The sequence below is a fragment of the Mercenaria mercenaria genome, chromosome 18, assembly GCF_021730395.1.
Source record: "Mercenaria mercenaria strain notata chromosome 18, MADL_Memer_1, whole genome shotgun sequence".
NCBI classification, from domain to species: Eukaryota; Metazoa; Mollusca; class Bivalvia; order Venerida; family Veneridae; genus Mercenaria; species Mercenaria mercenaria.
In genome coordinates, this window is record NC_069378.1 from 63,662,302 (window position 1) to 63,674,960 (window position 12,659).

The 12,659-nt window shown below is 35.3% G+C and overlaps 1 protein-coding gene across 1 annotated transcript; it reads right to left on the reverse strand.

Moving 5' to 3' along the window:
* Positions 1–2,366: 2,366 nt before the first annotated feature.
* LOC128550771 (uncharacterized) lies at positions 2,367–7,439 on the reverse strand. The gene is made up of 2 exons (XM_053530521.1): positions 7,293–7,439; positions 2,367–3,954 (listed from the first exon to the last, which is right to left on the reverse strand). The coding sequence occupies exons 1-2, from the start codon at positions 7,315–7,317 to the stop codon at positions 3,407–3,409; spliced, it is 573 nt and encodes a 190-aa protein (XP_053386496.1). The 5' UTR covers positions 7,318–7,439; the 3' UTR covers positions 2,367–3,406.
* Positions 7,440–12,659: the final 5,220 nt, after the last annotated feature.

Consider the following 12,659-nt stretch of genomic DNA (forward strand, 5'->3'; position numbering starts at 1 on the left):
CAGTAAAATCATGACCATGGGAAGATGGAAATCCGGGGTCTACACCAAATACATCCGGCTGTCAACATAAGTCTGGGGGGTATTGTATTCAAATTTTAGTATTTGTTCATTTACATGTCAAAGGTGTTTTTTTTCAATTCTAATGAGTCTAAAGACTTTGTAGGTCACCATAAACACATTTGGATGGTGGGGTAGACAGTTGGCACTCATCTGGGCTTTGGTTCGGACAGATGCACACTTCATTGGTTCGGTAGAAGGGGCCTTACCATAGATCAGACGGACAAACTCCTTGATGACCTCCGGCATAGGACACCCAAGGCAGATATGTTATTGATCCACTGTGGCTCAAACGACCTAACCGAAGAAGGTCTTAGTGGTAAAACTTTATCGGAAAAAATGCAGTGTTCTTTGCTCAGATATCAGGCTTTGTATATAGACACTACAGTAATATGGTCAGCCATGTTGCCTCGCAGATACTGGCATTTTGCCCCTATCGGCGCAGGTCCATTAATACAAAAAAAAAGAAAACGCGTGAATGTTCTTATGAAGTCATTCACACTGCAGAACAATGCCAAATTTATATCCAATGACAGTGATATTAAAGCTAAAGAAGTGTCACTTTTTAGATTAGATGGGACACATTTATCCGATTTAGGTAACAAAGTGTTGTTAAATAACTGGAAAGCGGCCATTTATAGCTTCCTTAACGAGGATACAAACATGTTTCCGCTATCACAACCTTAAGACAAGCTTGGATTAGCTGATATGTTATATATGTATATATATGTTTTTTGTAATTATGCGCGTTTAACTAAGTAGAACTATATGGTTCATGGTTATGGCTGCCCATAATGTTATACTGTTTCCATATGGATTTCTGGCTTGTTTTTTCAAGCACTACGATAACTGTTTCCGCCTTATTCTAAAGTTAGGCATGACTGACTGCTTGTTTAAAAGTAAAAAAAAATGCATACAAAGATAGAAAACGCAAAAATAGTTTGTGGAAGAATAATCCTTAAAAAGGGTCAAGGATTATCTGTGGTGGCCCGGGGAGACTAAAATGCAGTTTTAGGGGTAATGGCCTGGCTCTTTCTTCCACCCTGACATAGTTTCAATACATGCAGGGCATGTATACCACAGGTACTGCTTTGGCAGTTAATGGTTATGCTAAATGGTTTGGCTTAGAGTTATGGTCTGCACAGTTTAGTTCATGGTTTTACCTGTGGTGGTAAATAGTTTTACCACGGGGTTCACCTTCGGGTAACGTTGGAACCCCCCCTTCACCTTGATGTATGAAGGGGAGGCCTAGGGTGTGGTTAACGCCCGGGACTGGTTTTGGAGGATTGGGTATACGGGCCAGACTCGAGCTGTTGTCCACAGTTGCGCATTGGTGCGAACATCTGGGTCACGTCACTATGTTTAAACATAGGGCGCAGTTTGCCATTTCCATTAGTTACGGTATTCTGGGTCTCCCCGGAGCTTCAACAAATATTTTAATTTAAGACATTTCTGCAGCCAGTTAATTACTCCACATACTGTTTTCCTAGGTACAAATAAATATCATCAAGTCTTCGGTTGTTATTTATGTTTATTAAGTAGCATGCCATTCATCGGTCAGCAAGTAAGCTTTGGGAGCGTCAAGTTTTCCAGCCAACATATACCCGCTAGCTGAAGTACCAGGTTCGAACAGCTGGTACAATCCTAGGTTGCTGAGTGTCCGCTTGACACAGGTTTTCATACAGGTCGTCGGGTGTCCGTTTGATACAATTGTTCATTTAATAAGGATTATGACATTTTTAATATGTGATAATCCCATTTAAATGAATCGGTGTATCGGTAGAGTCGTGTCTAGCATCCGGTATATCCCGTTCCGGATACGGGTTTTTAGCGGTAGCTCTCGGGCACCTGCACTTCCGTTTCCTTTCCAAATTGAGAATCTCGCCAAGCTGGTTGGTTTCGTGTAATAATAGACATGAATTTCCTGTTGGTCAAGCAAAACTGAAACACCGTGTATAGTAGCAGAAGCAGTTATTTAATTTGCAGCACAACATTTTTATATATTAAAATCACATCTTATCATTCAAACAGCAGTCCATAACATCAACAAAATCTGAACATCTCTTCTATAAATCTGGTGTAATAATATCCTTTTAATCCCATTTCTAAGCTTTAATAATATATAGGCGAAAAACGGCTTTAAAAACTGAAACAGTCAACCAATCAAAGTCCTACCGTACCAAAGTCATTCTCGCACACTTTAACAACAGAGTACTAATAACGAAAAACAACAGCAACAAGAATAATAACAATATAAATAACATTTAGTGGATAACGTTGAAATATTATTCGTACTTCTTTCTATGCAATGATTTGTTTTGTTTTGTTTTGTTTTAAGATATTAAAACTGGCTTTGGATGTATGCTTCACAGTATTTATGGCAATGAATCAAATACTGTTTTTTTTTTCTCATCAGATGAATGGTCAAATCATTAAAATTCATACGCTTCCTCTCTAATAAATAAATACAGTAGACAATTTCGAAAACAATTGAATGAAGGCCTGTAATAGCTTGCTTCTATCTCCATGATTCTATTCCTAATTAAAATGGTAATGGCGCTTTAAGATCCTAACTTGTAAGATTGTATTTTGAAGATTTAGGGAACAAAATGTGTCCATAATCATGTGTCTACATTTCGGTCTAAATTTCCTTTTAATGATATATTACCTTGGTTGGTATGTAAAGAAAAACAAATTTTGATGAGACTGCCAATATTGAATTTTATGGGTGCCTAGCTTTGTGATTTAAAGTATTTTACTTCTTTGATTTTTTTCAATGTTTCTCTTGATTCCCAAAAGGAAAATAAAAGAATAAAAAAGACAGCTACAAAAATAGTATTCTGTAAAAACACTGATTGAAATGGTCAGTCTCTGAACTGGTTACAACTGGTATACATATACTCCCAAGGTTAGATATTTGGTATAAAGTTAACATCTACGCATTTTCTAAAAAAATCTAACTTAAATTCATTTGAAGGACATTGTTAGATTGAAAAACAGAAGAGTTATCCCTTTTCGTGAAAAATTTAGTTAGTATATTTCAATAACAGAAAACAGTTTCATTTGCGCGGGAAAAATACTAAAAATGAAGTTCTGTGGTAAATTTATTTCATAAAGAAAATACAATGTTGAGCAGATCTGCCTTCGGATGGCAAAACCGCTTTGTACCATATGATACAATTGCTAAAGATGATATGTATTGTATACAAGGAGTATAAAGCAAAGATGATAAAGCATTATCAAATTCTATAAAATGTTCAGAATGATAAAATGAATCTGATCCAAAGAGAAAATAAAGGTGAAAAATCAGTAAAGTAACTCTTGCTTTATACATTGCACTGTCGAAATGTCAACGTCTTCCTTGTATTCCGATCTTCAGTCTATTGACTTTCTTTGCCCCGTATCCGTGGGCACCTGCTATTCTTTTAACCTCATCTTTAGCAGCCTGCTTAATTTCATTGATTCTCTTTTTATCCATGCTCCTTTTCCCAGCTGCCAGGTCCTGAGCTACCATTTCTACTGCTTGTGGTACCCAAACTGGTACTGCGCCATTGAGGGCTGTCAGAAAGGGAAATGCAGCTTCTTGTGCATAGAAAGCAACAGTAGAGCAGTTGTTTGAAACAAATTGGTAATCCGCCTTACACTTGAATCCAGCCCACCAACGTTTAATGGCGTTCAGTTCCTCGCAAGAAACTTGGATAGTGTATGAAATCGGATGTCTTTTGCCTTCTTCTTCAATATCCTGACTGAGTGAGGTGTTAGGAGCAGCTTTGACTCTAGGGTGGTTGGCATCACATTCGGTCTCCGGCCACCAGCTTATGTAGGTACCATCACTCAGTTCCAAAGCGCTGTGTCCGATATGATCCTTATCAGGTCTCCAAATATGTACGACAACGGCTGCAAAGACAATAATAATTATACATCTGATAATAAAACAGGGATTAAAATGCATTCGATTTATATTTATTAAATGGCCGTTACTACTGTTCTAGTTTATCACCTAACTGTTTCTATTTCGCATATCGAATTGAGGAACAGGGTACAACATGTTTATGTCTGAACTAATAGGTATCTTATTTGAATTTTATCTAAAACTTTGCAAAACTGATACATTTGCAGCGTCCGGTCGAATATACGAGGCTATATCAAACTTTTTACAGTATATTTAGGTAGACGTTTTACTAATACACGTACAGGAAATGTATGTTCATAAAAGTAAGGAGCTCAATGTAGGCAATGGTGTGTTCTTTCTGTTTCACAAACTGTTTACGTTATTTTTATACATCCTGTTTTTTATATATCGCTCCAAATTAGTCATTAGTAATTAGTAATGAATATTTTCTGACTCAGATAGACAACACATGACACGTTATCAATAATACACTAAAGAAACTTGAACACGCCACATTTAGTCATTGCAAGAAATTGTTAGAAAAAAGCTCTTCCTAATACGTATATTTATCATCCTTTCAAACTATACATGTATCAATGACATTTTTCTTCTGTACTACTCAAAGTGTGACTACCGTCCATAAAACTCGTATTTGGATGGGTTTTATTCGGATATACAGAAATTCGATCCTCGGTCAGGAATAAAGAATATCCGTACAAGTCGTGACACCGTTAAATGATTTATGACCAGTATGTTCAATTAAAAAAAAAAGGTTGAGTTCATTTTTACGTTGCAAAACGCTTTTGTATATCATGCTGTGGTCTAGTATTTAAGACTCTGGTTTAGTAATAATTATTCTTATTGCATTCGTGGGTTCATACCTCACCAAAATAAATTTGATGTAAAAATGGGCTCTTTGTTCATCGTTTAAACATATGTTTTATTGGTTTATAGCTCAGATTTATAAAACTTTTTTTCTACAAAACAAATAAGGTTAGTAAGTATTTGTTTCAAAAATGTTTATTACTTCCTCAACTGGAATAGAAAATGAATGAACTCCCGTAAACGTTACATAATGTGACTAAATGAAGGAATTAAAATAACAATGCATGCTTTCAGAAAAAAAAAGTTATTATATTAAGAGAGGTAGTTAATCGATCACTCACACGCTGGAGTACACCGAAATTAACAAATACAGTGTCATGCCCACTGGCACCAGACCAGAAAGAAAATGCTCCTGTACATGTTATACCATACCCCTAGGTATTCTGTAAGAACCATGGTCATGAACGGGAAAATATACTAACCCATTTCAATCGCGCATTTCATACCTAAAGCGCGCAGTTCGTTAATTAAATATGTACTATGGATATTGGACAAGTGGTAATTTATCTTCCATTGTGTACCGGTCACATTTCTTCAATATTTCTTCACCTGAGAGAAACAACGCGTTGTTTATAGTTTTTCCAACGTTACACAAAAACTTCGTTGAACTTACCTAATGAAGTTCCGGTCTAGATTACAAAACCATTTTCTGATTGGCTGATGTGAAAATGTATGTCAGTCGTCGTTTAACTACACGTGTACGCTAATATGTGTATACGCAGCATAAATGTGCAATATGAATTAAATAAACAGTACAGAGGTATACCAATGTATGACTTCAAATTCAAAATCATATATAAGATGAATTTCATTCATCATTTGGCGTTTTATGGTAAAACTGTGAATATTTTGCATTCTGTTTTTGTTTGTTTACATTCTGCCTAACATGTGCAAACTACTGTGACCTCTAGACCGGATGTTCATTAGGGAAGTTCACGCAAGTTTTTTTTTCTGTAACGTTGACGAAAGCATAAAATATGTGGAGTATCTCAGCAGCAGATATAACACTAAATGTTTCATATTCACCCGCAAAGTGGGCAATTACATGATGTTGTAAATCAAAGATCAAACAAACAAAAAAGATAAGCTTAATAGAAAACTTAATAGACAAGTGGTAGGTAAAACGTTTACCTGGATCAAAGCAACAAAACAATAGCAATAGTAGGTCCGTTGCAGAGGGATTTCCTAACTTAAAAACCATATAATGATTGATGCAGAGAACAGTATAGTTTTCTGGTATATTAAAAGTTCATTATAACGATGTAACTAGATTTACTACGGTGTGGTAACTAGATCCAACGATGAGAAATTACAAGAGTTAAGTTGGTATTACATATGTGTAACAACATAGGTAGACTTTTGTTATAGTTATTATTTCAAATAATCATGTTGAAAATGTTTCTTATCCTTCACACATTTTGAAGCATTTCTCTGACTGTTTAAGAGTTCTAACATTGATGCAACTGGTGTAACACTAAAAGTTACTGCCATCAAATGTAAGTTCAACATTTTTAAGGTAGAGAATAGATAGACGGTCTATAATGTCCTCGTGTATTTGTAAGCAATGCCGTCCTCTATATTATGTTACTATAGCTTAACACGATCATTGATTGACGTAAGAAAAACGAAAACTGCTGGAAAAGCATATCGAGAATACGTGTTATTATTTATTTTTTTTAGATTACAGGTCGGAACTCCATTAACTTAAACGAAGTATTAGTTTTTTTTCTTTCTTGTAGTAAATATGGTAAGTGGGTAACTTAGGTATGTAAGAAATTCACAATTATTTACAACCTTAATTGTTTTTACAACTTGAAAAACGATTTTTGCTGAGGCCTTTCATTTACAATTATATCATCAATTATCACCTGAATTTAGTGCATTCAGAGTGGAAAATATTGATGGTAAAAAGGGTTTGTCTTAAAAAAGCTTTTTTCTGGTCAATATTTGTATGGGTTTTGGCCAGCTTATAATAAAGAATATTTCATTCTATTTCAATCAGTTTTTTAAGTATCTAAGACTCTTGGCTAGTTTTTGATTTTGAATTTACTAAAAAAGAAAAGAAACAGAAGTTCAGTATTGGCTCCTTCAAAGTTTTGATAGTAGAAAAAACTTACACTTTACTCTATTGAACTTATAGAGATGTTGAGACTTGTGATATAGACTACAATTGGGGAAATCCCCCTCCCCCCCCCCCCCCCCCCACCCCACCAACCCCCCAAAATATGTCAATACAAGAGTTGTACATTTTGCTTCAGATATTTTCAGAACGTCAATCTTTTTAAACTTTCACCGTGTCACCGTGGCTAAATTAACTCGGACTGTAAACATATATGTAATCCTTTTGATAAACGATGCTTATATATATATATATATATATTACCACCAAGCACTTCTTTGGAAACATTTATCTGTTAAAACATAAAGTAAAGTAGAAAGATGAAGAAATATGACTTACTGTGGGTTTCTATTGTCCTTTCCATTGTTCAATGGTTTGAATACCGACAAAAAAGTTAAATTTGTTTAAGAAACTGTTCAACCCGGTTTTGACTTCGGATCGGGTAGACGGTAAACCGTTTATCTATACTTAGCAAAAGTAAGGCGATATCTTCAAGGGCGTTCATCTTTTGTCAAATGAGGAAAACTTTTAACTTCTTCTTGGAAGCTAATATCGTTATATCATGTTTCTATGTATCAAAACATAAGTGGGGTTTTTATTCATGCATTCAATGACACTCTTTGTTATGGAAGGAGGAAAACATTCTCAAGGATTTCTGTGATAAACACCGTCAGTTACCTCATATTTCTAGGTATCATTTCATTAATGGGCCAGGCAATCAGTGTACTTTCAATGGTGTTTATATCTATGCAAGAAGGAAGGTTAGTTCTAAATCGGACATATTTATACTGACTTTGTTTGAACAGAATAACATCAATGGCCAAGGATATATTCCTTGTTCTGAACTAATATACGACACAAAGTACAAAACTTTATTATAGAGGAAAAAACACTTTATTTTAAGGTGACATATTTCAGGCACTGACCTCCAGATCGTACAACAACAAAAATAAATGAAACAATTCAGATACCAGGAAATTAATACTATATCCCGAAGAAGGCTTTGCAACTTAGTTGCTGACATATTGTGTTAACATCGCTTTTACTAATTTTTCCATTTAAAATTGAAAAGCGCCTATAACGGGGTTACCTTAGTTATAGATATTTATATTTAACTATCGTTAAGTACGTATTCCTCCGCGGTGTATTTGTCAAGAACGCGGGAGTGCCTTAATTGCTGAAGCGGCCCGGGCATGTTTTTATTTATTTATTTGACATTTAAAAGATAGTTTGGAAGGAAAATCTCATTTTCAAAATTCATAATATGGCAAATTTTCAATTTTAAGAATCATCATTTTTAGCCAAAATCTAGAGGTCAGTGACTGTAAGAGTACATAGTACACATTCATTTTATTTCCAATAGGACCTTCTATGTAAAGGTAAATACACAGTATCTACAACAATAAGAGTAACAATAGCACAATTGATACATATACTGACAATACGTAAGTATTGACCTGGAACTCACAAATATTCCGTATATTTCCGTAAATTAATTTTCGGCGCACTTACATAGCGATATAAATACAAGGTACACATTTTCTTTATCACTTTAAGTAACATGTGCAGATAAAGCTGTGAAGACTAAACGTTCAATCCTGCGGTTTTGAGTTCAAGATCTCTGTCTACCATCTTTCATTTATCAGTAAACTTAAAAGGCGTATACCACACTTCTTCCTTTTTTTTTGAAAGAAATACACAAGTATTCAGCATTCTCCTACGTATATGTAAGTAAACCGTTCTTCAAAATCCCGACTTAAATCAAGCGTTCGTATATTTAACAGTAAATTCAAGCAACTGTCAGTACACGATAAAAATAAAATCGTAAAATAAATACTTCAAAATGTGAAATATGTTTCATAAAATAACGTAAATACAAGCAGCTAGCTAACGCCTGACGGCGTTTAGGCCAAGTTTTCTGAATTAGGTGAGTTACAGTTTTAATAAAGGCACACAATAAATAACCCCCAAATCAATAAACACTATTGAAGAAAAAACCGAAAACAAGAAATGGACAAGTAGAAAATGAAATTAAAGATATAAATTGGTGTGAACATATCAAAGTAAGAAAAACACCATTTTCTATATGAATATCTCTGTGATCTTGATCTTTGACCCCGAAATCAATAAGAGTCATGTAAACATCAAGACCAGAAAACCTATGAAGTTTCAAGGTCCTAGGTGAGAAACTTGTCCAGATATTGAGCGGAAACCATTTTCAATGTTCAGGTCCCTGTGACGACTGTGACCTTGACCTTTGACCCAGTGACCCTATTCTTACTTTAGACCAACTAGGGTAATAGGGGATTATTCTGACCAAGTTTCTTGATATTTGAGTTAGTAGTTGTTGAGAAAAACGAATGAAACAAAGGTTAACATGAGACTCATTGTGACCTTGATCTTTGATCCAGTGATTCAGAAATCAAAAGGGGTCATGTACACATCAAGACAAACATACCTATGAGGTTTCAAGGTCCTAGGTGAAACACCTGTCCAGATATTGAGCGGAAACAATTTTCAATGTTCAGGTTTCTGTGACGCCAGTAACCTTAACCTTTGACCCAGTCACCCCATTCTCACTTTGGACCAACTAGGGTAAAAGGGGATGATTCTGACTAAGTTTCTTGAAGTTTGGATAAGTAGCTGTTGAGAAAAATGAATGAACATAAAGGTTAACATGAGACTCATTGTGACCTTGACGTTTGACCCAGTGATTCCGAAAGCATAGGGGTCATGTTAACATCAAGACAAACATACCTAGGTGAAATACTTGTCCAGATAATGAGTGGAAACCATTTTCAATTTTTAGGTCCCTGTGACCTTAACCTTTGGCCCAGTGACCCCATTCTTACTTTGGACCAACTATAGTAATAGGGGATCATTCTGACTAAGTTTCTTCACATTTGGATGGGTAGCTGTTGAGAAAAATGAATGAACATAAAGGTCAATATGGGACTTGTTGTGACCTTTGATTCAGTGACCCCTAAATCAATATGGGTTATGTACACATTAAGACCAATACAGGATCATTCTGACCAAGTTTCCTTAAGTTTGGATACGTAGTTGTTGAGAAAAATGAATGAACACAAAAAAATAACCATGAGATTCATTGTGACCTTGACCTTTGACCCAGTGAACCCGAAATCTACAGAGTTTATGTACACATCAAGATCAACATACCTATGGGGTTTCAAGGTCCTATGTGAAATACTTGTCCATATATTGAGCAGAAACCATGTCAGGTCCCTGTGACCTTGACCCTTGATACAGTGACCCCATTCTCACTTTGGACCAACTAGGATAATAGGGGATCATAGCCAGTTTTCTTGAAGTTTTGATAAGTAACTGTTGAGAAAAATGAATGAACAGAAAGGTTTACATGAGACTCATTGTGACCTTGACCTTTGACCCAGTGACTTCAGAATCAATAGAGATTATATCCACATCAAGACCAACATTTCAAATACTTGTCTAGATATTGAGCGGAAACCATTTTCAATGTTCAGGTTCTTGTGACCTTGACCTTTGGCCTAGTGACCTCATTCTCACTTTGGACCAACTAGCCTTATAAGGAATCATTTTGGTTAAGTTTCATGAAGTTTGGATGAGTAATTGTTGAGAAAAATGAATGGTCATAGGGTTAACATGAGACTCATTATTTCCATTCATCCGCCCGTTAATCGGCCAGGACAGACTTAATCTACAAGCCGGCTTTTTCTTCGAAAACCCGGCCAGTGAAAGCACTTTCAATAAAATTACATTACATCGATTTCATACAAATGGACTGAACTGAATACGAACATATGGTAAAGTGCGTGGAAGCCGGAAAACACCGTGCCTTTTGTAAACAATGTAGGTAGTATCGATAAAATTACATTACATCAATTTCATACAAATGGTCTGAACAGAATTCGAACCCATGATAACGTGCGTGTAAGAAGGAAAGCTTACCACTACGCCACCGTGCCACTATGTAGGTAATTTTATTAATGTAGATATTTTCAAAATACAAATACAGCGTAAAATATGACGAAGATTGATGATTACTTACGGACACAATTTATAATGATAAACACACTAAACAAAACTTAATTTGCAATGATAAGGGTATTTTGCATACGTGTGCACTCATCCATCAATAGGTTAAAATTTAAGTGCTAACATTTGTAAAAAATATGAACGGTAATTCATGATATCAGAACATGAGAACAGTATATTAATTTTAAGATGTCGAGCGCTCGAGATAAGATGCCGTGCGTACGAGATAAGATGTCGTACGCTCGAGATAAAATGTCGAAACGCCTGAACTATTCTCTTCAAATATGGTCATTTTGGCGGACAAAGAAGATTTCTATTTCATTCGGATACATGTAACAGTACCAGATGCATGTGAATTTGAATATGAACAGGGAGCTGTTGTTATATGTAACAGACTGAAAATACTTCAGGCCTGACCGGGAATCGAACCCGGGACCTCTCACACCTAATGCGGACACTCTACCACGTCGCTATAAAAGCTATAATAGCAATGAAGTATAAGGGTACCCTTATACTCTTCCCCTACAACATACACCCCTCCATTGTAGAATTCGTCCTCGAATTCCAGGAGTTTGAACCTCTTCCAAGGTGTCCATTCATAATCTACTCATGAGTTATTTACGTTGGGCGCCAATGTAACAGACTGAAAATACTTAGGCCTGACGAATCGAACCCGGGACCTCTCACACCCAAGGCGGACACATTACCACGTCGCTATAAAAGCTAGCTCAATAGCAAGGAAGTATAAGTGCACCCTTATAATCTACCCTACTACATTATATGAGAGAAATATTATGATAAATATGGCGGAAAAAACGCGACCAAATAATAATAGTTTTCAAAGACTTTAAGAGCATAAACTCCGAAAAAATGTTTTGTCCCAAACTTTAACTAAATGTTTCACAAAGATTAGTAAAATGATTTTATTGTTTGAAGTTTTAAATATTCGCCTTGTGTTGGATGGTATAAATATGATCATGAAAAAAAGTCTTAATATATGAATAAGTACGTTAAACTTCCACATTTACATTTTTCACAAAAAAAAAAAAAAAATACGTTGTGGTTTTCTGTTATTTCTCTCTATCGGCCGGACAAAATCTAAACATAAGGACACAGAGATATTGCTATGTACATAGAACGTAAAAAAAAATGTTTTAATATACTTAAGCTTATAGATATAAAAATGTGTGTAGACGTAAACGAATGTTGTTCAACAGAAAATACTTAAATAAAGTCAAGTCCTCTGTAAATAACTCCAGAAATACTGGAGTGAAATCAAACGGGTATTAAATAAACCTAAATCAGAGAATATTGTATCATTGGACAAATGGTATGAAAACTTTAGTAATTTATTTTCGAATACTGTAGAAAATAACCATGTATGTGACAATGTATGTGTCACTTTTGATATAGATACAAATTTTGATGATATTAAACAGCTGATTTTTAACTCTGAGATTACTAATGAAGAGATTACATAGTGTAAAAGCGTTGAATATAAACAGAGCGTCTGGAGGTAGTCTTGTACCCAAGCAGTTAGTGTACGGCTTACATGTATTGTTACCATTTATATGTAAACTTTTTAATAGATTGTTTTCTGGAGGTGAATTTCCAGATAACTGAGCAAAATCAGTAATTATACCACTACACAAAAAGGGCAGTTATAGC